This window comes from Podarcis filfolensis (assembly GCF_964270895.1).
Source record: "Podarcis filfolensis genome assembly, chromosome: 15".
Lineage (NCBI taxonomy): Eukaryota > Metazoa > Chordata > Lepidosauria > Squamata > Lacertidae > Podarcis > Podarcis filfolensis.
The window spans coordinates 496,434-523,887 of record NC_139618.1 but is presented as its reverse complement, the minus strand read 5'-3'; the positions used below and the strand labels follow the sequence as shown (position 1 = coordinate 523,887).

The 27,454-nt window shown below is 50.0% G+C and overlaps 1 protein-coding gene across 1 annotated transcript; it reads left to right on the top strand.

Annotated features, from left to right (window-relative positions):
• Positions 1 to 27,193, top strand: SLC13A2 (solute carrier family 13 member 2). The gene is made up of 12 exons (XM_083587300.1): positions 1 to 322; positions 12,656 to 12,784; positions 14,329 to 14,465; positions 16,560 to 16,768; positions 17,974 to 18,157; positions 18,823 to 18,945; positions 21,589 to 21,810; positions 22,115 to 22,218; positions 22,346 to 22,458; positions 24,348 to 24,509; positions 24,992 to 25,129; positions 26,265 to 27,193. Exons 1-12 carry the CDS (start codon positions 230 to 232, stop codon positions 26,394 to 26,396), a joined length of 1,746 nt encoding a protein of 581 aa, XP_083443426.1. The 5' UTR covers positions 1 to 229; the 3' UTR covers positions 26,397 to 27,193.
• Positions 27,194 to 27,454: the final 261 nt, after the last annotated feature.

The window sequence follows — 27,454 nt, the reverse complement described above, 5'->3', positions numbered from 1 at the left end:
AGGTGTGCGCCGGAGAGCGTTGAACTGGGAGGCTGCCAAAGAGTTAACTTGGCGAGCGCGCAGGAGTTTCTCCCTGGGAAGATTTCGAGCAGCTCCTGATTCTTCTTCCTTGGCAGGAGGGCGCTCAGGTGCCAAGGTCGGCTGCCAGGTGCCCCGGAGCCTTTATAAAGCCTCGGAGGCGAGATCGAGAGCTCCTTTCGGCCCCAGGCAGGCAGCGTCCCCCATCATCATGTGGAGGGAGATTCTGGCGCACAGGAACTACCTGATCGTCCTGCTGACCCCTTTCCTCTTTCTCCCCCTGCCCCTGGTCCTACCTTACAAGGTAAGTCGCTCTCTGGGTCCTGTGCCCCTCGCCATGGAAAAGGAGAGTCGTCGAGGATTCACAGAATCCTAGAATTGTAGACCTGGGTGGGACCCCGAGGGTCATCTATCCCAACCCCCAGCAATGCAGGAATCTCAAGCATCCATGACAGAGGGCCACCTGTTACCCAACAAACGAGAGATTCCCTTGCCCTGTCCCAGCGGCTGCAGGATCCAAGCAATGAAGCCATCAAGACACAGTTTTCTTTTATGAGCAGTGCTTAGGGTGAAGGATCAGCTGTTGAGCTGCACAGGGTTTCACTCCCAGAGGAAAAGTGGGGGGTCGAGGTTGTGACACCACAGTCCCTTTGCAGAGGGAAACCCCCCCTCCCATCTTCCAGGCAGTCCCCAAAGATGGCAATAACAATAGAGAGAGAACACCATGTCCCGAAGAAGCAATGTTTCCTTTGCCATTTCCGGAACACGCTGAAGAGGCGAGCCACCTCAAATTGTGGCACCTGAAAAGCAGCTTGCCTCTTCAGCAGGAGGAGCGACTGCTGGGGACGCTGCCGATAAGGCCCTGTTGGTGTTGCGCTGTACAGAAGGCAGATGTGACAGGTAATTTAACATAATAACAGAAATTGGAGGTCCTCCAAGCATCTTCTTACCCAGGGGTCAGCAACATTTTTCAGCCTTGGGCCGGTCCACCGTCCCTCAGACCTTGTGGTGGGCCGGACTATATATATTTTTTTTTGGAGGGGAAATGAACCAATTCCTATGCCCCACAAATAACCCAGAGATGCATTTTAAATAAAAGGACACATTCTACTCATGTAAAAACATCCGGACTGTCTGTGGGCCGGATTGAGAAGGCGATTGGGCCGCATCTAGCCCACAGGCCTTAGGTTGCCTACCCCTGTTCTAACCTGATCGCCACAGCATGGGGGGGCGGGGGGGATCTAAATGAAATGGGAACCAATAAGGTGGAAGAGCCCTGCAGGTGGAGCAAAGTGTCTTTAGTTGTGATTCTTACACTGCAGAGGGTTGGACTAGGTGAACTTTGGGGTCCCTTCCACCTCTATTATGAGTCTATATGAAGTGGGAGAAATGGAAGCACTAGTTTTCTCTTCCTCCATGGATTTGCCCAGTCCTCTTCTAAAGCCATCCAAGTTGGTGACCATCCCTGCCTCTTGTGGCAGGGAGTTCCACAGTTTAAGGTCAAGCCTGGGTTTCTGTGTGCCTTGGAATGCAACTCGGAGGCTTTGCATGCAGTGGCCTTCATATTGCAAGCTCCAAGGGGGATCCAGGGAGAAAGTTTGGCAGCTGCAGGAGCCTTTCAAATTGCATCTGTGGAACCGTCTCCCATAACCTGCTCCAGTCCAAAGCGCCTCTTTGAGGGAAGGGCTGTGTTGCTGAGTGGTGCTGAGCACCCTTTTGGCATGAAGGAGGGTGTCCCAGGTACCATCCCCAATGGCAGTGCCAACACCAGGTAATCTCCCCAAAGAGCCACTGCCTCATTCCCAGGCAGGCAGCTTCCTATGCTGGAACCTTCAGAGAGAAGTAGAGAAAAGTTAAGAGGCTTTTGGTGAGGAAAGGAAAGGAAAAATAGCTTGATGCCTGGAAAAGCAGGTAAAACCCAGCTGTTTTGGAGAAAATAAACTACACCATTCATTAGTAGCAGATGATCGCCTCCCATTAAGGAATCCTGGGAACTGTAGTATGCTAAGAATCATAGAATGGTAGAGTTGGGACCCAAGGGTCATCTAGTCCAACCCCCAAAGAACACACAAATCAGACATTTGTTCCCCACCCAGTGGTGCTTGCACTGGCTGGCAGCAGCTCTCCAGCTGGCAGCAGCTTTCCCCAGGCACTCCCTGCCACCAGCGACTGACCCTGGGACCCTCTGCAGGCTAAGCAGGTGCTTTGTCACAGAGCTGTGGTCCTTTCCTTTAAAACCGCACCCCTTGCAAGAGTCTAGTCCTCAGGGATCTGGAGCAGAGAGGTGCAATTTGGGCAGAGGACGGCATTTTTAGCAGGACCACCTCCTTCTGTCGAACTCTGCTGCTGCCACTGCCTTCATGCCCGTTTCCCAATTACACAAGCAGCCTGGCCCCGGAGCCAAACGGCAGCCAGCTCCCATTCTGGACGCTGAGTTTCCTGCTTGGACCCCTTCCAGCTCACTCCCCGTCTTGCCCTCCAGGTGTGAAGGGACTCTGGCTGCAGGGAATGTGTCAAAAGAAATGAATGCTGGGCAAATAGACCGGAGAGAGGGTTCCCTGGGCCAGATGGGCCAAGCCTTGATTTGGGGGAGGACACTCCCGACCCACTGCAAAATCCTGACCTTTGGATAGGAAGGTCCCAGGAGCGGAGATTGGGGACTCTGGTCTCCCAGGTCTCAGTTTGACACCCCTAACCACTAGACCACACTCCTTGCGTGGCAGAAGCTGTGGCTTCTTCCTCACCCTCTGAGATGATCACCTGAATCTTTCTGAAAGCACGACACCTCCACTTTGGGAAGCTTCTTCAGTGCTGAGCTACAGAGCAGAGATGCTTTTCCCACCTCCCCAAATTGGCCCTCAGGAACATTGGAATCTGCCTCACACAGAGTCTGACCAGGGGTCCATCTAGATCAGGGGTCAGGAAACTTTTTCAGCAGAGGGCTGGTCTACTGTCCCACAGACCTTGTGGGGGGCCGGACTATATTTTGGAGGAAAAAATGAACAGATTCCTATGCCCCACAAATAACCCTGAGTTGCATTTTAAATAAAAGGACACATTCTACTCATGTTAAAACACGCTGGTTCCCGGACTGTCCGCGGGCCAGATTTAGAAGGCGATTGGGCCGGATCCGGCCCCCAGGCCTTAGTTTGCCTACCCATGATCTAGATTATAGATTTGGGGAAGGTGAAAGGAAGGTGCGTTGTTCACATGGAGCATCGCTGAACTGTGGAACTCCCTGCCACAGGAGGCAGTGATGGCCATCAGCTTGGATGGCTTTAAAAGAGGATTGGACAAATTCATGGGAGAGGAGAGGGCTGTTGAGGATTGCTAGCTAGGGTGGCTCGGTTCTGCCTCCTGAATACCAGTTGCTGGAAACTGCAGGAGCAGAGAGTGGCTTTTATGCTTGGGTCCTGGGGGTCTCCTATTGGGGTATCTGGTTGGCCACTGTGAGGACAGGAGGCTGGACTAGATGGGCCACTGCCCTGATCCAGCAGGCTCTGCTTATGTTCTTAGGTACCAGTATTGCCTGCACAGACGGGCAGCAGCTCCCCAGGATTTCAGTCAGGGGGTCTCCCCCAGCCCTACCTGGAGATGCCATCAGGGACTGAACCTGGAGCCTTTGTGAATGCTCTAGCACAGACGTCTGGTTCATCCCACTAGAAACAGAATAAGATTCTAGTCCTCATGGTTCTGGATAAATGGATGGTTTCAACAGGAACATAGGAAACTGCTTAAAGCCAAATCTGGCCATTGGTCCATCTACCTCAGCATTGCCTACACTGACCGGCAGCGACTCCCTAGGCTTTCAGATGAGAGATTTCAGTAGTCCTGCTTGGAGATGCTGTTGAGAGTTGAACCTGGGGCCTTCTGCATGCCAGACAGGTGCTCTAGCATAAAACTCTTATTCACCCTCCTAAAGCTTTAAACAAGTCAGCCTGGATAGCTCAGTTGGTTAGAGTGTGCTGCTGAATAAAGCCAAGGTTGCAGGTTTGATCCCCATAAAGGACAGCTGCATATTCCTGCATTGCAGGGGGTTGGACTAGATGATCCTTGGATCCCTTCCAACTCTACGATTCTTTGATTCTAAGTTTCTGGTCCTCATGGTTCTGGTTTAACTAGGAATCCACTTTATACCGAGTCAGAGCCACTGCTCTGTCTTGCTCAGTACTGTCTGAACTGACTCTCCAGGGCAGGCATAGGCAAACTCGACCCTCCAGATGTTTTGAGACTACAACTCCCATCATCCCTGACCACTGGTCCTGTTAGCTAGGGATGATGGGAGTTGTAGTCCCAAAACATCTGGAGGGCCGAGTTTGCCTATGCCTGCTCCAGGGTTTCACACGAGCGCTCTCCCCAGTCCTACCTAGGGAGGCCATCAGGGGTCGAACCTTCTGCATGCAAGGCAGGTGTTCTGCAACTGGGCGATGGCCCTCCTTAAATCAAAGTCCTGCATGGTCTCTTTCAACCCCAAAGAAGGTGACGAGGGAGCATGGGAGAACTGTCTATCAATTTTTAAGCCTGAAATGCTTTGACCCCTGGCAGGGGTCAAGAGGGCAGCGGCTGGGCAGACAGAAGTTACACTTCAAGGGGCCAGAGTTCGCCTCTTTGCTCCGAGGAGACCAGAAGAGTCCGTGACTAACCTGATCTCCTGTTTCCACGCCAGCAATTGGCCCAGAACTTTTGTCCTTTATTACCTGCAGGTTCTCCTCTGCCCTGTCCCAACTCAAGTCCAGATTCTGGTCCTTATGGTTCTGAGTTAAGGTCTGATTCAAATAGGGACTGAGGAAGTGGCCTTATTCCAAGCCAGACCCTTGGTCCACTCCACTCAGTATTGCAGACTCTGGCTGGCAGCAGCTCCCTGGGCTTTCAGGAAGAGAGTCTTTCTTCGCTGGCCCTATTTGGAAGTGCCACCGGGGACTGAACTTGGGACCTTCCGTATGCAAAATTAGAGCTCTGCCACTAGGCGGTGGGCCTTTTCCTAGAACTAAAGTAAGATTCTAGTCCTCATGAGTTCAGATAAAGGGCTGGTTTCAAGGGGAAATACTTGGGGGGCTTTCATGAGGAAGGGCCTTCGCTCGGTGTTAGAGCCCCTTGCATACAAAAGAGCCAAGGTGAAATATCCTCAACATGTCCAGTTTTTTTAAAAAAATAACCCAAAGAGATGAGTTCTGCCTGAGACCCCAGAGATGTGCTTCTAGCCCCAAACTGTTGGTGAGCTGCAATTTAGAAAAAGACAATTAAAAAGGGAGCCATGGTACAGGTTTACTTTACAAGATGAGGTTCTTCCTGTGGCAGGGAGTTCCAAAGTTTAACGCCATGTTGTGTGAAAAGAGTCCTTCCTTTTGTTGGTCCTGGATCTCCCAGCAAGGGAGGTTTTCTTTTGCCTCTTGACATAGCGAAAAGAGAGAGAGAAAAAACTTTATTCGCGTTAGCCAATGGCCATAGCAACCATAAAACATTACAGTATACGCAGAAATTTGATGTAAAAGCACAATTTAAAGTCCTGAATCAGCAGTCAGTTAGTGGCCCTTATTCTGATTGCCCTTGTCATAGCGAAAAGCAAGTTTTGCACAAGGCAGAGTAAACAGTCCCGTTTTAAAAGCAAACCCAGAACTGCTCATTACTCATCCACCACAGGCTGCATCTGCCAAGGTGATAAAGCAGCCATAAAGCGGTGATGGATGGACCATAAATGAGGTTGTGTAAATCAGCGAAAGTTGTTTCTGCCTTGAGCCAATTAAACTCGCCAAACAAGAGGGCGAAAACAGCCAGGCAGTGACTCCTAAACCGTGTCCACGAGACACAATTAAAATCCACTTGCAAGCCTGCTTAAATATCACGGCCCTCAGCCAAGGAACGCCTCCAACCTTCTTTCCTCGAGGCAAAGTGGCCCCTCTCAGGATAGGACCACCCGTAATATCCTTTGGAGTGAGGGGGGGGAATCCAATTCGGTTTCCATTTACTGTATCTATTGCTGTTGCATTGCAGGGGGTTGGACTAGATGACCGTTGGGGTCCCTCCCAACCCTACAAGTCTATGACTGTGTGATTATCGATTGCATTTATATCATAGCTTTTTCTCCAGGGAGCTTTAAGGTGACATACATGGTAGAATCATAGAATAGAATCATAGAGTTGGAAGAGGGCCATCGAGTCCAACCCCCTGCCAAGCAGGAAACACCATCAGAGCACTCCTGACATATGGTTGTCAAGCCTCTGCTTAAAGACCTCCAAAGAAGGAGACTCCACCACACTCCTTGGCAGCAAATTCCACTGCCGAACAGCTCTTACTGTCAGGAGTAACAGTACTCCCTCTCCTAATAATAATAATAATAATAATAATAATAATAATAATAATAATTTATTATCTGTACCCTGCTCATCTGGCTGGGCTTCCCCAGCCACCCTGGGCAGCTTCCAACAGATTAAAAACACGATAAAACGTCAAACATTAAAAACTTCCCTGAACAGGGCGGCCTTCAGATGTCTTCTAAATGTCAGATAGTTGTTTATCTCTTTGACATCTGGTGGGAGGGCATTCCACAGGGCGGGCGCCACCACCGAGAAGGCCCTCTGCCTGGTTCCCTGTAGCTTTGCTTCTCGCAGTGAGGGAACCGCCAGAAGGCCCTCGGAGCTGGCCCTCTGTGTCCGGGATGAACGATGGAGGTGGAGACGTTCCTTCAGGTATACTGGGCCGTTTAGGGCCTTGTTTGATCCTCACAACAGTCCTGTGAGGTAGGTTAGGCTGAAAGGCAGCAACTGTGCCCCAAGGCCCACCCAACATGACAGAGCGGGAGGATTTGAACCCTGGTCTCTCCCAGCTCCTATTCCAACACTCTAACCACTGCACTACACTGCCTCTGGCTCCAGTGGAGTCATATTACAAAAAAAGGAACTTTCTAACGGTGAGAGCTGTTCAGCAGTGAAACGGACTCCCTTGGAAAGTGGGGGTCTTGCTTTCCTTGGACAATTTTTAACTGAGGGCGACCATCTGTCAAAGATTCCTTAGCTGCAATTTCTGCATTTCAGCAGGTTAGACACTTCCAGACCTACAATTCTGTGATTCTGTGGCTGTTTAGCCTCAATGGCATTAGGCATCGGCCGGCCCTCAGGGTTTTCTTCCAGCAAGAGACCCATCTCGGGTGGCAACAGGGGAGGAGAAACACCAACCCTGCGGGGCGGGCAGTGAACTCTTCTGCCCTTGGCAGCACGCTCATGCCGCAGAATGGGCAATAAAACAGAGCATTGTGCTGAAGTCAGCTGAGGAGGAGGAAAACAGAGATTAATGGGGATGATGTGGCTGATAAGAGGCTGTTGGTTTCAGGAAGTTCTTCACCTGTCTCTCGCTCTGTTGCTACGCAGGAAGCAGGATCCCAAGCCAAGGCAGAGAGCACAACAATTTAGAGAAACAAAAGAGGCTTCATGGTCCACAGCCCAAAAAAAGGGCTGGATCTGTCTTGTTCCAGAGGTTTCAGAATACCAGTTCCTAGAAACCGCAAGAGAGGAGAATGTTGCTCTTGTGCTTGTGGATTTCCCTTGGGGGCACCCGGTTGGCCACTGTAGGAACAGGAGGCTGGACTAGGTGGACCACTGACCTGATCCATCTAGGTTCTTCTTAAGGAGGTCCATTGTGATAGCAGAACCTCCATGTCCAGTGGCAGTCTACCTCTGAATACAAGATAGTAACATCTTGGAGGTCCTGGGCCTCAAGGAAATAAGACTGGCCTCAACCAGGGTCAAGGCCTTTTTGGCTGTGGCCTCGGCCTGGTGGACCACTTTGTCACAAGTGACCAGGGCCCTGTGGGATTTGGCATCTTTCCGCAGGGCCTGCAAGATGGAGCTATTCCGCCAGGCCTTTGGCCGGGGTCCAATCTGACTCCCCCTCTCTCCTTATAAGAACTTGGCATGAAAGTGGGCCCCCAACCTTTCTCACAGGCTCATATGAGATCAGTATAAACAGTTAGGCCTGGTGAGCATTTAAGGTCCTCATTCCTATTTTGCGGGTTGCCATCTGATTGGATTTCACTTTGATTCTGACTTGATTTTAAGATGTGTTTTAACTGATGGCTTGATTTTATGGTACTGTGTCATATATTTGATGTTAGCTGCTCTGAGCCTGGTTTTGGCAGGGAAGGCGTGGTATAAATAAAATTTATTATTCTTATTATTATTGGGAACAACAATTGGAGCATACTGTTGCACTCGGATGCTGCTTGTGGGCTTATCTTTGGGGCACCTGATTGGCCACTGTGAGCACAGTGCTCTTATTACATTCCGATGGAACCTCCAGGTCCAGAGATAGTCTATCTGGATTATTTGGAGGTATTTGGCCACTGTGAGAACACAATGCTGGGTTAGATGGGCCCACCGCCCTGATCATGATGTTCATAGAGATGAGAGGCCCATCCTTCCTCGTCAAAAGAAACAAAACATGACCAGCAACAACAGGCAAGCAGCCTTGTCCACCTTTCCTCTCTACCCAGCCACGTGTGGGTAGCTGGCCATTGGGGCTCACCCTAAGCCACCCCCCTTGCAAACAGGTACATCAGAAGAACCAAGGAATCATTGGTGGAAGAGACCACGAGGGTCATCTAGTCCAACCCCCTGAAATGCAGGAATCTTTGCCCAACTTGGTGAGACTTGAACCCATGACCCTAAGATTAGGTGCCTCATGCTCCACTCTCCAGGATCAGGCCAATGGGAACTTAACTAGTCCAGCATCCCATCCTCACAGTGGCCACCTAGGTGCCCACAAGCAGGATATCTGGGTGCAAGAGCAACTCTCTCCTTCTGCAGTTTCCAGCAACTCGTGCTCAGAAATGCTGCTGCCTCTGACCACTCAGCCCCCCCCCCCCAATAGCCCCCTCCTGCCTGAAGGGCTCCAATCTTCTTTCCAAGCCCCGCAATCCTGCTCCACGCTCTCCCTGAGTGCTCCTCCTGCTTGCAATGGTGAATTCTTGAGCTTCTGTAATAATAACCTGGGTGGAGAAACAGAGGGATGGGTTGTATTGTATCTGAGGGCTCCCTTGGACAAAAAACAAGGACACCAGCCAGGAATACCAGAGCAAAACAGCAGCCAGTAGGCTTGGTCTTGATTGAAGACTGTCGCAACAGAACTCCCACCTGCCACCAGGTGGAACAAGATGGAAGCCCCAAACAAAAGAGAACCCAAACTTTTATTAGCTGCTAATCCCCATGTTACACCCCCCCCAAACCACATCACTCATACATCACGGTTACATCATGAAAGGGGAGGTCTGGTGGCAGTAATCTGAGCATCCTGGACCCTGCCCCATGGTTCCCCTTGCCCTCCACCAAAAACCCATCAAGTGGAACAAAAGAGATCTTTACATTTCCCTGTTTCCCAGCCAAGTTCATCACACCCTTTTGTCTTCATCTGGGTTTGGTATTTCTGGAATGGCTACCTGTCTGGCACTCAGGATGCCAGGGATTATCACTGAGGCAGAGGGGCTGCTGAGTAGCTGAGCTCACCTGTCTATATGAATTTATGAAGTTTTCCCAGTGAGCCAGTACATAGACACATTTATCAGTGAATTCTTACATTTGGTATTGTGCCGCAAAGGCTCTTTGAATAGATAGGAAGAAACTGCGATGAAGTGTTTTGTGGAGACAAATCACAAAAGTCACAAAAGTGATTGTGCTGGTTTTGGTAGTGGGCTGCATGTGCATGATATCTGCTGGAGGGCAACCCCCCCCAACCTGTACATAAATTCCTGCAATAGTATGTATAGAGACCTTGGACTTTTGCGTGTCTTGAATGAGGGCAAGGAATGCAGGACCGAGTCAGGCCATCCATTGCTTTACCTGTGCATGTCTGCAGCCCTACCCACACCAGGCATGCGGCCCCCGGAAAATTCCCTGGGAAGGAAAGTGGACCTTGAGGCAAGAGTTTTCTCGCTCATGCTCTGCATTGTTGACACAATATCCAGCTACCTTAAAAACAAATTATGCAGTCAAGCCTTTCGGGGGGGGGAGTGGAATCTGAGGCACAGCTGAAAACAGAGAGAGCTGGCAACCTCCTTCTCTCTGCCACCCCCCTTCAAGCAGAGCATGACATCCTCAGGAAAGCCACACCCTCTCATTTGCCAAGAAGGGGACTCACTCTACCTTGCAGGGTTGTTGTGAATGTGGCACCCAAGAAAGAAAGAAGGAAAGTGTAATAAGCAAAAATCTGCCCTTATTCCCTTTTGGGGGACACAAGAGCCCTTATAGAGTCCTTTGTAGGTTCTCCATCGGTCGGAGAAAATAAGAAGCCAACCAGAGAATATTGAGAAGCAAAGCAGCTCGTAAGCCTGATCTTTATTGATCTGTTGCAGCAGGGTGCTCCCCTCACACACAGGAAAGGAGGAGGACCCAGAACAAAGGTGTGCCTGCCCTTATATAGATATTTTAAATTCCCTGCCCTGGAGCTCAAGACCACCCCTCCATACATCAAACATACATCACAGAATGGGTATAACCCAAGACCACCCCCCAGATACATCATACCTAAATCACAGAAAAGTTGGTCTACAACAGAAATCTGAGTGCGTTGTTTATCTCCTGTCTGGCAGAAAGAAAACCCTTCTCTTTAACCCCCACCGCCAATTTCTGGGCCATTTCAGGGACTCCCCAGTTATTTATTTTAACCAAAGCAGAGTTAGGTGCAGCAAGATCACCACCTGCAGGCCAAATTGGCCACACACATTTATAATCAGCGGGTAATAGCCAAGAAGCCCAACTCTACACATTTCAAGCACTTGTATTCGTATTCAACTCCTCCCACAAGAATCCTGGGAACTTTCACCCCCAAAGGTACTGGGAATGGTAGCTCTGTGAGAGGTAAACTATAGTTCCCAGGTTCCTTTAGGGGAAGTCTTAAATAGAGTGTGCATTGGTCACACCCAGGGAGATCTTCGCAGCTGAGTGGGGATTTGAACCCTGGTCTCCCAGGCCCTAGGCCAACACTCTAACCACTATGCCATCCTGGCTCTGCAAAGTGTCTTACTTTGCAAAGTCTCCTGCTCCTTCTTCTCTCCCAGACACTGATACAGACATGGACCCTTTGCAAAACTCCCTTCCCCTCCCCACTTTTTTTGGTAAATATTTTTTTTAAAAAAAAAATCATTTTATATTGTATATAAAACAGAGAGAATGGTTATGTCAACAGGTGAAAAGTAAAGGATGAAAAACAAAACGATAAAACAGGCACATATAAAACAGAGAGAACGGTTATGTCAACAGGTGAAAAGTAAAGGATGAAAAACAAAACGATAAAACAGGCACATATAAAACAGAGAGAACGGTTATGTCAACAGGTGAAAAGTAAAGGATGAAAAACAAAACGATAAAACAGGCGCATAGAATGAGCACAGTTGCACGTGGGTTAGAATAACAAAGTCCAAGTAAAGAATATCGGTGTTATCTGATTATCGAGTCAAGTTCCAGATTTGCCAGGCCTGTGCCAACAGTTATCTTGAAAAAGATGCTCCCATTGTGCATGTCACAAAGAAATGTCGTCACTGAAATTGCAATCTTTCCGTGATTTTCTCCATTATCGCTCTGTAATGACCAGATCCAGGTGCTGTTGGCAGAAATTGATTTTCTAGATAGATTTCAATTGGGGTTTCAGCCTGGCTTTGGCAAAGAAACTGCCCGGGTCGCCTTATATAATGACCTCTGTCAGGACAATCTTTGGCTAAAGGCTGGTATATAAATCAGAAAAATAATAATAAATAGAGTCATAGAATTGTAGCGGTGGAAATAAGAACAACAATATTCCCAAGTGAGTGCTACCAAATGGTCAGTGTAATATTCTGGGCTGTTTTCCATTGAGTTGCGATGACGATTTGTGCTGCCAAGATCATATATGAGACCAATTCTTTTGACCGGTGCTTTTTTCCTGGGGGGTACACAGGGGTATGCATACCCCTAAACATTTTGTGAATCTAAGTTTGGCCTCATTGAGGGCCAGAATTTCAATATGAGTAGGAAAATGAGAGTACCGCTAAACATTTTTCTTTTTTTAGAAAAAAAGCATTGCTTTTGACAATGTGTCCCCAAAATACCCAGTAACATTAATTTTGGACCTTGCTTCCTTTGGTAACATTTCTCATTTCTGTCAAGATTAAATTCTGAGAATCTTGCAGCAGCTTACATCCCTGCCCCCTATAGATGGCATGTACTGAGTATATTAGGGACGCGGGTGGCACTGTGGGTTAAACCACAGAGCCTAGGACTTGCCGATCAGAAGGTTGGTGGTTTGAATCCCCTCGACGGGGTGAGCTCCCGTTGCTCGGTCCCTGCTCCTGCCAACCTAGCAGTTTGGAAGCACGTCAAAGTGCAAGTAGATAAATAGGTACTGCTCCGGCGGGAAGGTAAACGGCGTTTCCATGTGCTACTCTGGTTCGCCAGAAGCGGCTTAGTCATGCTGGCCACATGACCCGGAAGCTGTATGCCGGCTCCCTCGGCCAATAAAGTGAGATGAGCGCTGCAACCCCAGAGTCGGCCACGACTGGACCTAATGGTCAGGGGTCCCTTTACCCTTTACCTTTTTACTGAGTTTATTGCAAACCCCTCCAGCAATGAGCTCATGAAAAATGGCCCTTCTCATTTCTTCTGCCTCTCCCTTGCAGGAAGCGCAATGCGGCTACATCATCATCCTGATGGCGCTCTTCTGGTGCACAGAGGCTCTGCCGCTGGCCGTCACCGCTCTACTGCCCGTCATCCTCTTCCCGCTCATGGGCATCATGGACTCCACCACGGTAAGGACACGGCCGGACCAAAGAGGCTCTCGGTTTTGCAACTGGCCAGCCATGCAGGGCTGACATGACCTGGCGCCCTCTGTTTGCACCCGGACCACAACTCCCATCAGTCCCAGCCAGGGGAGAACAAAGCATGGCCCTCAATAACCCCTCAGGGGCTGCAGCGTAGTGGGAGAGCGTCTGCTTGGCATGCAGAGGGCCCGGGTTCAAGCCCTAATGGTGTCCCCAGCTGAGACTGGGAGGGACATCTGCCTAAAACCCCTGCCAGTCAGTGGACACAAAACTGAGCCAAGATGAACCAATGTTCTGACTCAGTCAGCTTCATTTTAATTAGGCCTTCAAGAGGACTAGAATCTTAATTTGTTTTCAGAATAGCTGTAGCTCTGTGGCAGGACAACTGCTTTGCATGCATAACGCACAATCCCTAGCGTCTCCAGAGGGGCTGGGAAGACCTATTCCCAGCAACCCTGGAGAGCTGCTGCCGGTCCGAGTGGACAATACTGAGCTAGATGGACCACTGCAGTGATTAAGCGTAAAGGCAGCTTCCTCTGTTCCTCTTTAAATCAGACCTTCAGTTTAGAAAGCTGGTGTGACTTTTAATCTGCTTTTAGTTTGCTGTTTTTTCACTTTTTGAAAGTGTTAAATTATTGTTGTTACTTCTTCTTATGGGTAATATTATTCTCTTATTGTTTTTTGGAAACCATTTTGAGTTTAGTTTGGTTTTCTTCATTATCAAGTGGCATATAAATTTCAGTATTTTTATTAATCAGTAAGTGGCCTGGAAACTCTGGCTCAGCGCTAAAAGGGCAAGAGAGAGGCTTATAGCAGGGGGGCTGGCCCACTGTCCTTCAGACCTTGGGGGGGGCGGACTATATTTTTTTGCGGGGGGGGGGAGGAATGAATGAATTCCTATGCCCCACAAATAACCCAGAGATGCATTTAAAATAAAAAGACACATTCTACTCATGTAAAAACACACTGATTCCCAGACTGTGTGCGGGCCGGATGTAGAAGGCGATTGGGCCGGATCCGGCCCCCGGGCCTTAGCTTGCCTACCCATGGCTTATAGCCTCTCCTGGCTGTCAATGCCCCCCCACTGCAAATTGAATCCCTGATCTGGACCTTGTGCAGAGTAGAAATGAGTGCTCTCCACCACAAGAAAAAGTTCCAAAAAGTTATACTGCAAAACAGTCTTAAATTAGTTACAAAACAGAAAGTTGCAAAACGCAAAGTAACACATTGCTCTAAAGAAACTAGCAATGGGGTCAGTCTTCTTTAATTCAGTCCAGGATCTATCCTCTCTCTGGTCTCAGAGGGAGCTCCTAAACAACTTCCTTGTTCAACACTGCCGCTGCTGCTGGTGGTTCCATCTCTTGCTGTGACGCCACCACTCAGCATGCTCACCGAGCCTCTCCTTGCCGCATTTACCTAGAGTGTAACCTCCTGCCTGATGCAAAGCTCTCTGCAGAGCATATTAAATACAATGCATTCAAACATAGGCTTGATTAAACTGATATATTTAACACCCCCCTCCTTCCCCACAGGTGTGCATGGAGTACCTGAAGGACACCAACATGCTCTTCATCGGGGGGCTGCTGGTGGCCATCGCGGTGGAGCACTGGAACCTGCACAAGCGCATCGCCCTCCGCGTCCTGCTGCTCATCGGGGTCCGGCCAGGCCTGTGAGTCATGCTGCCTGGAGAGGGGAATGAGGAAGGGGGGGCAGGCTCTGGAGGCGGCCCAGAGTCAGGGCTCCCCACCTGCTTTGCATGGTTCAATCCCTAGTGGCGTCACCATCTCGGGCCGGGAGAAATCACCCCTGCCTCTAAGTCCCTGAAGAGCTGCTGCCAGCCAGTGCAAGAAGCGCCATGCCTGACTCAGCATAAGGCAGTTTCCTTCCTATTTAAATCAACCCTGAGTTCAGATCCACAGGGAATGGAATTTTGCCTTTCTTGTATGAGGAGAGCTGTGGCTCAGCAGGAGAGCATCTGCTTTGAATGCAGAAGGCCCCCCTGGTTTGACCCCTAGCAGCATCTCCGGCCTCCCAGTCCAAAACCCTGGAGAGCTGCTGCCAGTCAGTGCAGGAAATCCCAAGCTAGTTGGGCTGACTCGGCATAAGCCAGCTCCCTCTGCTCCATAGCTCGGTGGCAGAGCAGCTGCTTTGCATGCAGAAGGTCCAAGGTCAACCCCCATCCTCCCCAGGTAGAAAAGCCCCTTGGAGTGTTTGCTGCCAGCCAGTGCAGACAACACTGAGCTGGCTGGGCCAAGTTCCCAAGTTCTCTTTAAACTGGCTCTTAATTCAGAGCCATGAGGACTGGCACCCTGCTTTATTCTTAATGTCAGAGACCAGACTGAGGATTACAGCTCTGATGAGGAATGGTGGGAAACTCCCCCTCTTTTTGCTCCTGACCAGGATCCTGAAGCTGCCCAGGAACAGTGGAGCAGCATAGATTTAGAGCATGGGTAGGCAAACTAAGGCCTGGGGGCCGGATGCGGCCCAATTGCCTTCTAAATGCGGCCTGCGGACAGTCCGGGAATCAGCGATTATCCAGGGATTATCACTCAGGCAGAGGGGCTGCTGAGTAGCTGAGCTAACCTGTCTATATGAATTTCTGAAGTTTGCCCAGTGAGCCAGTAGATACATTTATCAGTGAATTCTTACATTTGGTATCGTGCAGCAAAGGCCCTTTGAATAGAAAGGAAGGAACTGTGATGAAGTATTTTGTGGGGACAAATCACAAAAGTCACAAAGGCGATTGTGCTGGTTTTGGTAGTGGGCTGCATGTGCGTGATATCTGCTGGAGGGGCAACCCCCCCCCAACCTATACATAAATTCCTACAACAGACTCTAATGGCTTTGTTCTGCTGATGCACGGCCAAAGCTGGGGAGGGAGCCATTTCTCCAAAGCCCGACACTTAAGGGCCATGGCAGGCGGCCCCTTGGCCTCCACCGTCCAGCATCCCCAAGTAGGGCTGAGCCGCCCTGCTCTGGTGGCGAGAGGAGCTGGGTGCCAGCCTTCTGCCCACCCCATCTCAGGCGGGGTCTCCATCCATAGCAGGTGTTGTAAACAAAAATTGCCCTTTTCCCTTATGGGGTATCCAAGAGCCCATATAGAGTCCTTACGTACGTTCCCTATTGGTAGGAGAAAATAACAGAGGCCAACCAGAGAATATTGAGAAGCAAAGCAGCTAGTGAGCCTGATCTTTATTGATGTGTTGCAACAGGGTGCTCCCCTCACCCGCAGGAGAGAGAAGGAACCCAGAACAATGGCGCGCAAGGCCTTATATAGACATTTTAAATTGCCCGCCCTGGAGCTCAAGACCACCCCTCCATACATCATACCTACATCACAGAAAGGGGTGTACCTCAAGACCACCCCCCAGATACATCACAGAAAGGGTGGTCTACAACAGAAATCTGAGTGCGTTGTTTATCTCCTGTCTGGCAGACCACCTGTTAATGGTCACTTGATTGGATACCCTGGGGAGCCTGGCCAGTCTTTTGTAATGATAAATACTTAGTTCCTGGGCCAGGTCACAGGCTCACACCCTATTCAAACACAGACATAGCCTTAAGACAAGATTTGTGAAGGAAAAGACAGTGGGAGGCTTTTCCACTTTGACCTTGCAGAGAAAACATTTGGTCATTTTGGAACAGTTTGGGAATCAGCAATGGTTCCAGGTTGGTTTTCCTGTGCTGATCTATGTACGTGCTTGGTTGGTACACTTATGAACATTTAACATCTATCTAAGACCTCAAAATTCCTATCACACAGGCTCCTGATGGGCTTCATGGGCGTCACCGCCTTCCTCTCCATGTGGATCAGCAACACGGCCACCACCGCCATGATGGTCCCCATCGCCCAGGCCGTCCTGGAACAGCTCCACAGATCCGAGCTGGAGCGGCTGCAGGCCAAGGAGGCCGTGGCCAAGAAGGGGACTGTCAACGGAGGCTTTGAGCTGCAGGAGACCGTCCACCAGCAAGGTAGGTTCGGGTTCAGGACCGTCACTCAGCCCTCCTTCCTCTGAAGCCACCAGAAGGAGGTCGGAAGAGCCCCGGAGAAGGATCAGGCCAAAGGGGGAACATCTAGGCCGGAGCTCTCCAGTTGTTGCTCCCCATTGTCTGGTATTCAGAGGTAGACTGTTCCTGGGCATGGAGGCTCTGCTATTGCAATGGAGCTCTGTAAGAAAAGCTGGATCGGGCCATGGGGGCCTGTCTAGTCCAGCCTCCTCTTCTCACAGGGACCAACCAAAAGAGAAGCCCCAAGCAGAATCTGAGCCCAAGAGCCCTCTCCTCTCCTGGGGTTTCCAGCAATTCGCATCCGGAAGCATTGCTGTTTAGGGAAGCTTTTAATGTTTAGCAGACTATTGTACAGTGGTACCTCAGGTTACATACGCTTCAGGTTACAGACTCCACTAACACAGAAATAGTGCTTCAGGTTAAGAACTTTGCTTCAGGATGAGAACAGAAATCGTGCTCCGGCGGCGCGGCAGCAGCAGGAGGCCCCATTAGCTAAAGTGGTGCTTCAGAACAGTTTCAGGTTAAGTACGGACCTCCGGAACGAATTAAGTACTTAACCCGAGGTACCACTGTATTTTAATATTCTGTTGGGAGCTGCCCAGAGTGGCTGGGGAAACCCAGCCGGATGGGCGGGGTATAAATAAATTATTATTATTATTATTATTATTATTATTATTATTATTATTATTATATACCCTGCCTGTCTGGCTGGGCTGCTCCAGCCACTCTGGGTGGCTTCCAACACACACACACACACACACACACACACACACACACACAATAAAAATCAAACATTAAGAGTAACAATCAGATCCTATATAAAAAGTCACGATAACTTTAAAATAAACAACTTATACCAAATAAAGCAATGTGCATTAGAATCCCATAGTAAACACTAAAATTAAACACCAGTAAGTAATAATTGCACTGTTTACACTTATCAATTACAATAAAGAATTACTCATCTATCATTGATAAAAATAGCAGCAAATCTCAATACATAAAATACCACAAATCATAGAAAACGATGTAAAAGGGTTAAATGAAGAAACAAGGTCCTCACCCAGTGCTCCAGCCACTAGGCTACCGCTGCCTCTCACCCAACCTTGCTTGGGCCAGCCTTACTGCCCCTCTCTCCCCCTCACCAACCCCTCTCTCGCCTCCCGCAGTGAACGGACACGTCGTGACTGTGGAGAAGGAGAAAGTGTCCCACGAGCAGCAGCAGCTGGAGAAGAAGCACCTGACCTTGTGCAAAGGAATGAGCCTTGCGGTGTGTTACTCGGCCAGCATTGGGGGAATCGCCACCCTGACGGGGACCACGCCCAACCTGGTGATGAAGGGGCAGATGGACGAGTGAGTACCGAGTCAGGCTCTGGCCTTGGCCCTGGGGGAGGAGAGTCTGACTTCCTTAGGGCCTGGGACCTCTAAACTATGGTTGTTCATGGACCTTAAGGTCCTCTGAGGGGTAGACCAGGAGAGACGGTCCTGCAGATACGAGGGCCCTAAGCCACAAAGGGCTTTAAGGGTCAAGACCAGCACCTCTTGTGGCAAGGGGGTTCCTTCCGATTCTATGACCCCCATTTGTTCTCTGCTTGAGCCACACTCATGAGGAGAAGGAAGAGTCCCTGACTCAGAACCAGGGATGGATATTCTTCACATGGTTGTATTGGTTTGGTTAAAGAGAGGTTGGATAATCGCCTGTCAGGGAATCTTTAGCTGCGATTCTTTCCATGTATAGAATTGTTTTCTACACTGCCCCATCACGAAGTATCAAAGCAGCGTGCAGTTTTATTAACTGCGATTCCTGCGTTGCAGGGATTGGGCGAGATCACCCCTGGGACTGTTCTATTATTCCTCCATATTTTGCGATGCGATTCTGCAAGCGAACAAAATGCACCCACCATGGGGAGGGGGAAAGTGTGCAATAATTAAAATGCACGGGGTTAACGACATGCATCACAGACCCACCTCCAAGCCAACGCCGCTCGCATTTCACGGCTCCCCTTTCTCCTCGCCAGCCTCTTCCCCAACAATGGCAACGTGGTCAACTTTGCCTCGTGGTTCAGCTTCGCCTTCCCCACCATGGTGCTCCTGCTGATCCTCTCCTGGGTCTGGCTGCTGCTGCTGTTCCTGGGCGTGGAGTAAGTCGAGACCCATGGGTGATAATGCGGTGGGAAGGTGGGTGGGAGACTCGTGCAGGTGTTAATGGAGAAATCCGAGGGCTCCCTTGGACAAAAAACAAGGACACCAGCCAGGAATACCAGAGCAAAACAGCAGCCAGTCGGCTTGGTCTTGATTGAAGACTCATGACAGGACTCCCACCTGCCACCAGATGGAACAAGATGGAAGCCCCAAACAAAAGAGAACCCAAACTTTTATTAGCTGCTAATCCCCATGTTACACCCCCCCAAACTACATCACTCATTCATCACGGTTACATCATGAAAGGGGAGGTCTGGTGGCAGGAATCTGAGCATCCTGGACCCTGCCCCATGGTTCTCCTTGCCCTCCACCAAACACCCATCAAGTGGAACAAAAGAGATCTTTACATTTCCCTGTTTCCCAGCCGAGATCATCACACCCTTTTGTCTTCATCTGGGTTTGGTATTTCTGATTGGCTACCTGTCTGGCACTCAGGTATCAGGATGCCAGGGATTATCACTCAGGCAGAGGGGCTGCTGAGTAGCTGAGCTCACATGTCTATATGAATTTCTGAAGTTTTCCCAGTGAGCCAGTACATAGACACATTTATCAGTGAATTCTTACATTTGGTATCGTGCAGCAAAGGCCCTTTGAATAGATAGGAAGAAACTGTGATGAAGTGTTTTATGGGGACAAATCACAAAAGTCACAAAAACGATTGTGTTGATTTTGGTAGTGGGCTGCATGTGCATGATATCTGCTGGAGGGCAACCCCCCCCCAACCTATACATAAATTCCTGCAACACAGGAGAGACCCACATGGAAGAGGGTCACTCCTGTCTCTCCACCCAAGACCAGCATGTAAAAAAGAAGGCAAAGTTCTAGTTCTTATGCCTTATGCAGAGTCAGACCATGGGCCCATTGACCTCAGAGCTGCCTGCACTGACTGGCAGCCATGGCTTGCCAGGGTTTCAGGCTAGGGAGTCTCTCCCGGCCCTACGCAGAGATGACGTTGGGGGTTGAGCCTTCTGCATGCAATACAGGGGCTCTGTCCCTCAGCTACGGACTTTTGCAGTGCAGCTGGTGTAAGGCAGTTTCCTGTGATCCTAAATCGGGTTGGGGTAGGGGGTGAGTCTGAGGCCCCCAAAGAGCTGCTGCCAGCCAGAGCAGACAATGCAAGGCTGAGTGGGTCTGAGTGGGTCTAAGGTAGCTGCTGAGGTTTATATATTTGGCCCAGTGACACCCACTCTGCCCAGCTGGCTAGGTCTTCTTTTAGGGACTGGTCACAAGGCATTTTGCGATAGTGTTGGAGAGACATTAAGCTCTGCCAGCCATGCACCAGCTCATGGCTATCTAGCTATCATCTCTCTCTCTCTCTCTCTCTCTCTCTCTCTCTCTCTCTCTCTCTCTCTCTCTCTCTCATCTATCTATATCTATCATCTATTTATCTATCTATCATCTATCTATCTATCTATCTATCATCTATCTATCTATCTATCTATCTATCTATCTATATCTATCATCTATCTATTATCTATCTATCATCTATCTATCTATCTATCATCTATCATCTATCATCTATCTCTATCTATCTATCTATCATCTATATCTATCATCATCTCTATAATCTATCTATTTATCATGTATATCTAACTATCACCTATCAATCTCTATCATCTATCTAGCTAGCTAGCTAGCTATCTATCTAATCTATCTATCATCTATATCTATCACCATCTCTATAATCTATCCATTTATCATCTATATCTATCTATCATCTATCAATCTCTATCATCTATCTATCTATCATCTATCTAATCTATCTATCATCTATATCTATCTCTATCATCTATCTATCTATCTATCTATCTATCTATCATCTATCTATCTATCTATCTATCTATCTATCTATCTATCTATATCATCAGTGCTCTCATAAAATTTATACTCTGCTTGATAGCAAAAGAAAACCTCAAGATTAACCTAAAACTTTCAATAAGTGAGAGTAACAATAGACTAAAAGCAGATTAAAACTTGCATCAGATTTCTAAGCATCTGGACAGGCTTCTGAATGAAATTGTCTTGAACAGGAACCGAAAATGTACAGTGAAGACGTCTGCTGGATATCAATAGGCAGGGAGTTCCAAAGTGCAGCCACATTAAAAGGGCAATTTATTTCAAATGCAGAACAGGGAATTATGTGGCCCGAATCACAACGCAGATCAAAGCGGCCAAACGGGTGTACACGGGTTCAGGTCAACTGGCAGGTCAACTGGCCCCAAGTTGTGAAAAGGGTTTGCACCGAAATAGGAACACCTTGAACTTGATCCATGATGAGCAGCCTGTGCAGATCTCAAATCTCACTGCCAACAGCAATTATGCTGCAGCATCCAGCACTAATTGCAGCTTTCGGATCGAGCTCAAGGAGAGTCCCACATGGAGGGCATTGCAGCAATCCAATGACTGTGGCAATTTTTTTGCGGCCGGAGCTGCACTTGGTCAAAGGCACTTCTGGCCGCAGAGGTTCCCCAAGTCTCTAGCAATGGAGCTGGACCCAGAAGCAGGGAATGGCCCCTCTTAAATGGGTTTTGCCCCCCAGGGGAACCACGACCCCCCCATCTTATTTCTCTCTCCCTTTCCAGCTTCCGGAAGAACTTTGGGTGCGGCACCAACGATTCGGAGAAGGCAGGCTCTCAGATGGCCTACCGCATCATCAAGAACCAGCACCGGGCACTGGGGCCCATGAAGTTCTCCGAAATCACCGTCCTGGTCCTCTTCATCATCCTGGTGCTCCTCTGGTTCACCCGGGAGCCGGGCTTCATGCCGGGATGGGCGAGTGCCGCCTTCACCTGGGACGGGAACAGGTGAGAGAGGGGCACACCTTCCCTGCTCCTTCCTGCCCTGGCCTAGAAATGTCCTGCCTGCTTGTGGATTTCCCTTGGGGACACCTGGTTGGCCACAGTGAGAGCAGGAAACTGGGCTAGAGGGGGCCCTTTTGCAGCTAGGCTCTTTTTATAGAACCTCCAGCTCCAGCGGCAGTCTATCTGGTCCCCCAGGTTCTATGGGGCATTTGACCACTGTGAGAGTAGAAGGCTGGGCTAGATGGGCTCCCTCGGGCCCGATTCATCTTCTGATCCTCGCCTGCGATGCCCATCCTTTCCCCCGCAGCTACGTCACCGATGCCACGGTTGTCATCTTCATTTCGATGCTGCTATTCCTCATCCCCTCGGAGGTGCCCAGATGTGGCTTCCGGAGCCGCACCCCACCAGGAGGTGAGCAATGCTGCCCCCATGCTGCCCCCCTAACCTGCAAGTGGTTCACAGAATTGCAGAGGTGGGAGGGACGGCCCAAAGGCCATCTAGTCCAGCCCCAGGGGCTCACAGACCCTTTGCATTGCAGGGCAGATCCGGGTGACCCCGGCCCTCCTGGACTGGCCAACCGTTAATCAGAAGATGCCCTGGAACATCGTCATCCTCTTGGGAGGAGGCTTTGCCTTGGCCAAAGGCAGTGAGGTGATCCCCCTTGGGCTGCTGCTATTATTGTTGTTGTTGTTGTTTAGTCGTTTAGTTGTGTCCGACTCTTTGTGACTCCCTGGACCAGAACACACCAGGCACTCCTGTCTTCCACTGCCTCCCGCAGTTTGGTCAAACTCATGCTGGTAGCTTTGAGAACACTGTCCCACCATCTCATCCTCTGTCGTCCCCTTCTCCTTGTGCCCTCCATCCTTCCCAACACCAGGGTCTTTTCCAGGGAGACTTCTCTTCTCATGAGGTGGCCAAAGTATTGAAGCCTCAGCTTCAGGATCTGTTGTTGTTGTTGCTTTTTTCTGGGGAGACGCAGGGGTACGCATACCCCTAAACATGTTGTGAACCTTTGTACTTTTGTCCGTTTATTGTACAGTGATACCTTGGTTTACAACCATAATCCTTTCCGGAGGTCCGGTTGTAAACCAAAACAGGTTGTAACCCAAGGCGCGCTTTCGCCAATAGGGCCTCCAAAAAAAATTTGTTGTAATAATAATAATAATAATAATAATAAGAAGAAGAAGAAGAAGAAGAAGAAGAAGAAGAAGAAGAAGAAGAAGAAGAAGAAAGGGTTGCAATAATAAAAAAGGGACACACACTTCAGGGTTTGACGTTGTTGCAATCCAAAACAGTTGTAATCCAAAACGGTTGCAAACCAAGGTACCACTGTATTTATTTTCCCCGATTTGAACTATAAAATGATGATTTTGTTGAGTCAAAATGAGAGTACCCCTAAACATTTTTTAAGAAAAAAAGCACTGATGATGATGGTGGTTTTTTCTCCTCTCCCCTCATTAAATCTCCACAACACCCAGTGAGGTAGGGTAGGCTGAGTGGGAGAGGGACTCAGTGAGCTTTATATCCAAGTGGGGGATTTGAACCCTGATCTCTCCCTGGTTCCTAGTCTGATGCTCTAACCACTACACCGGCACCGTCTCTCGCTTTCCCACGAGGTCCCACCGAGATGGGTGAGTGACCTGACTCAGATCAACATCAGCAATGACTCATCCAAAGCACTAGGGGGCGCCCAAGCAGCGCTGAACTGGCACGAGCTGCCATTCAAGGGATAAATGACGTGGCTGCTCCATTATCCCCTGGGAAGCTCAATTGCAACAATATTATTTTAGGAGCCCACCCTATACTTGGGGCTGCAGGTTGCTCTGAAGTCTTTTTAATGCTGCGGGTTTTTTTAATTACTGCAAGACACCGCACAACCTTATCGTGATGGGTGGTTAAGAAATAAGAATAAGAAATAAAAATCATAGAACAGGAGAGTTGGAAGGGACCTCCAGGGTCTTGTTGTTGTTTAGTTGTTTAGTCGTGTCCGACTCTTCGTGACCCCCTGGACCAGAGCACGCCAGGCACTCCTGTCTTCCACTGCCTCCCGCAGTTTGGTCAAACTCATGCTGGTAGCTTCGAGAATACTGGCCCGCCATCTTGTCCTCTGTCGTCCCCTTCTCCTTGTGCCCTCCACCTTTCCCAACATCAGGGTCTTTTCCAGGGAGTCTTCTCTTCTCATGAGGTGGCCAAAGTACTGGAGCCTCAGCTTCAGGATCTGTCCTTCCAGAGAGCACTCAGGGCTGATTTCCTTCGGAATGGAGAGGTTTGATCTTCTTGCAGTCCATGGGACTCTCAAGAGTCTCCTCCAGCACCAGAATTCAAAAGCATCAATTTTTCGGCGATCAGCCTTCTTTATGATCCAGCTCTCACTTCCATACATCACTACTGGGTCTAGTCCTCCAGGGTCTAATCCTGCCCATACAGGAATCTCAGCTGAAGCGGATTTGGGGAGCCGCGTTTGTGTGAGAAGCCAGGGTCTGTGCCCCTCTGTCTGGTCCTCCATCAATGACACCCCCCCTTGTCCTTTTTCCTTCCAGGCGTCTGGTCTGTCCAAATGGCTTGGGAGCAAGCTGACCCCCCTGGAGAGCATCCCTCACCCAGCCATCGCCTTTGTGCTCTGCCTGCTGGTTGCCGTCTTCACCGAGTGCACCAGCAACGTGGCCACCACCACGCTCTTCCTGCCCATCCTGGCTTCCATGGTAAGCGTGGCAAAAAGGAAGGGCTCGTTCGTGCAGCAAAAAGGGGTCAACCTGCGGAACTTCCACTTGGAGGGGTTACAAAGAGGGTTGGAGACATTCGCAGAGGAGGAGAGGACTATGAGTGGCAACAGGGGCTGTGTTGTCCCTCCATAGCTGGAGGCCACAATGCTTCTGAATGCCAGTGGCTAGAGACCACAAGAGGGAAGAATTGCTTGGATCCTGCTTGTGGGTTTCCCATTGGGGAATCTGCTGTGAGGACAGGAGGCTGGACTAGACGGGTCCTTTAGGGCCTGATCCAGCTCTTCTTATGGAAGTCTCTTGTGATAGCAGAACCTCCATGCCCAGGGACAGTCTACCTCTGAATCTCAGACAATGGGGAATGACAGCTGGAGAGTTCCTGCTGCTTGTGGACTTCTTGGGCCCTCTTTGGCCTGATCCAGCCAGACACCCCCCCATCTCCTCCTGCCTTTTGTTGCCCCCAGGCTCAGGCCATCTGCCTCAACCCCCTCTACGTGATGCTGCCTTGCACCCTCTCCGCCTCACTGGCCTTCATGCTCCCGGTGGCCACCCCTCCCAATGCCATCGTCTTCTCCTACGGGCAGCTGCACGTCATAGACATGGTGAGTGAGTGTCACGCCGTTGTAATAATAATAATAATAATAATAATAATAATAATAATAATAATAATAAATTATTTATACCCCGCCCTCCCCAGCCAAGACCAGGCAGCTAACACCAGATATAAAACAAATTGATTGAAATACAACTTAAAAACAAGATTAAAAGACAACATTCAAACATTCAAACATTCAAATGCAGCCTCATTTCAGTGGAAACTCAAATCAAAAACTTTTTGGGGATAAAAACGTCAAGTCTTCACCAAGGCTAACTATCCAGACTGGTCCTACATGGGCCAGAAAAAAGCCAGGGAAGTCCCCAAATAGGAGTTCCATCACAGAAGGAAAAAGGGGAAGAGGATCAAGTTGATTCCAAGCCAAAGGCCAGGCGGAACAACTCTGTCTTACAGGCCCTGTGGAAAGACGTCAGATCCCGCAGGGCCCTGGTCTCATGAGACAGAGCGTTCCATCAGGCCGGAGCCAGTGTTGAAAAGGCCCTGGCTCTGGTTGAGGCTAATCTGACTTCCTTAGGGCCCGGGACCACTAGGGTGGTGCTATTTATGGACCTTAAGGTCCTCCGCGGGGCATACCGGGAGAGGTGGTCCTGTAGGTACGAGGGTCCTAGGCCGTGTAGGGTTGGAAGGGACCCTCTGGGGTCATCTAGTCCAGCCCCCGCAAAGCCAGTGCCATCACCTCGGGCTCTGCCCATCCAGGAGCTTCCCTGGGCAGGGGGTGGCAGAAAGAGATGGGTGGTTGTCGACTCCAGCACCCTCTAATGGCCCCTCCTGCAGTGGCGCCCGGTTGCCTATTCGGACTGGTGGGGAGGACGGCAGAGGCCAGCAGTGGGTGGAGCTAAGGCCAACGAGAGGCGGAGCCAACTCATTCCAGCTTTGCCCACCCCCCATCCTCCTGCGAAGAGGAAGATGGAGGAAGTACAGTGATATCTCAAGGCACATCTAGGTTGGCTGCTCTTTCTTGAGGCAAGAGGGATAGAGCCCCTGCTTGGCATGCAGAAGGCCCCTTTCCTGAAACCCTGACGAGCTGCTGCCAGTCAGTGCAGGCAGAACTGACCTGGATTCTGTCTGGCTCGCTCTACGGCCTCTTCTGGCATCCTGATCTCCTCTCTTTGTGTCCTCAGGTCAAAGCCGGCTGCATGCTGAACTTACTGGGGGTCTTGACCATCACCCTGGCCATCAACACCTGGGGTTTCCCCATCTTTGACCTCCACAATTTCCCAAGTTGGGCAAACGGCACCGCAGGTCAATGCTGAGCCCGGGGAAGCGACTCTCTCGCAAACGCGCTTCGGATCCTCGAGCGGCAACTCCTACGCTCCGCCGAGGGGCCGGCTTGCTTGGGGGGTCGTGGAGGCGCAAACGCAGCCTTCCCAAGCCGGCAGCGGCTGTGGACGGGGCTCCCCTCCCTCCCTCGCTGGGATTTCTTCTGCCCCAGTTTTAGCACCCTTGTGGGGCTTAGCAGTGGGGCACCTCACCTCCCAGACCCAGCGTTGTGGGGCAGGAAAGAAATGGCCCCCTCCCAGATCTCCACCCAGCACCATCTTCCCTGGGCAACACACCACAGGATCGTAAAGTTGGGAGGGGGACACCCAGAGGCCATCTAGTCCAGCCCCCTGCAATGCAGGAATCGCTTCTCAAGAATCCCTGGCAGGCGCCCGTCCAACTTCTGTTTAAAAGCCTCCAGAGAAGGAGAGCCTGCTCCCTCCTGAGGTCATGGAATTGTTGAGGAGGGAGGTCCCCCCAAAGGTCATTTAGTCCAACCCCTGAGATGCAGGATCGTTTCATCAGACGCAGAGCGCCGGCGTGTCTGGGCGTGTCTTTCTGCCGCTGGTCTTTTTTACAGGTTGCTGCCGAGTAGTTCTGTGTGAGCCGCAACAGCGGGCAGGCAGAGCCAAGACAAGCCCCCAACCTCCTTGTGACCCCCACCAGCCGCTGGGCACCGTGGGCACCGTGCCCCGTTGGTGCCTCCCATCTTCCAAGGAGGTCGGGGCTTCCAGGCCCCTGGGAAAAGCACAACAGCTCTTTTGTGCAATAAAGAAAGTGTGGGCCAAAACTGTATTGTGGTTGTTCTCATGAGTTTAAGGGGATCTGTGGATCACAAAGTCACACACATACACAGAGTCTATTTAAAGCGCTTTTATCTCACTCCAGGCCAAAAAATAATAATCCATAGTACCTCACAAATATCAGTGATAACAGAGTCGCCGAGCTCAAGTTTTAGAGACCCAGCACAGAAGGAAAGAGCGTCCGGAGGGAAGAGGAAAAAAGCAAGCTCTGGCACTAGGTCTTATCTATGGTTATCAGGGCCGGATTT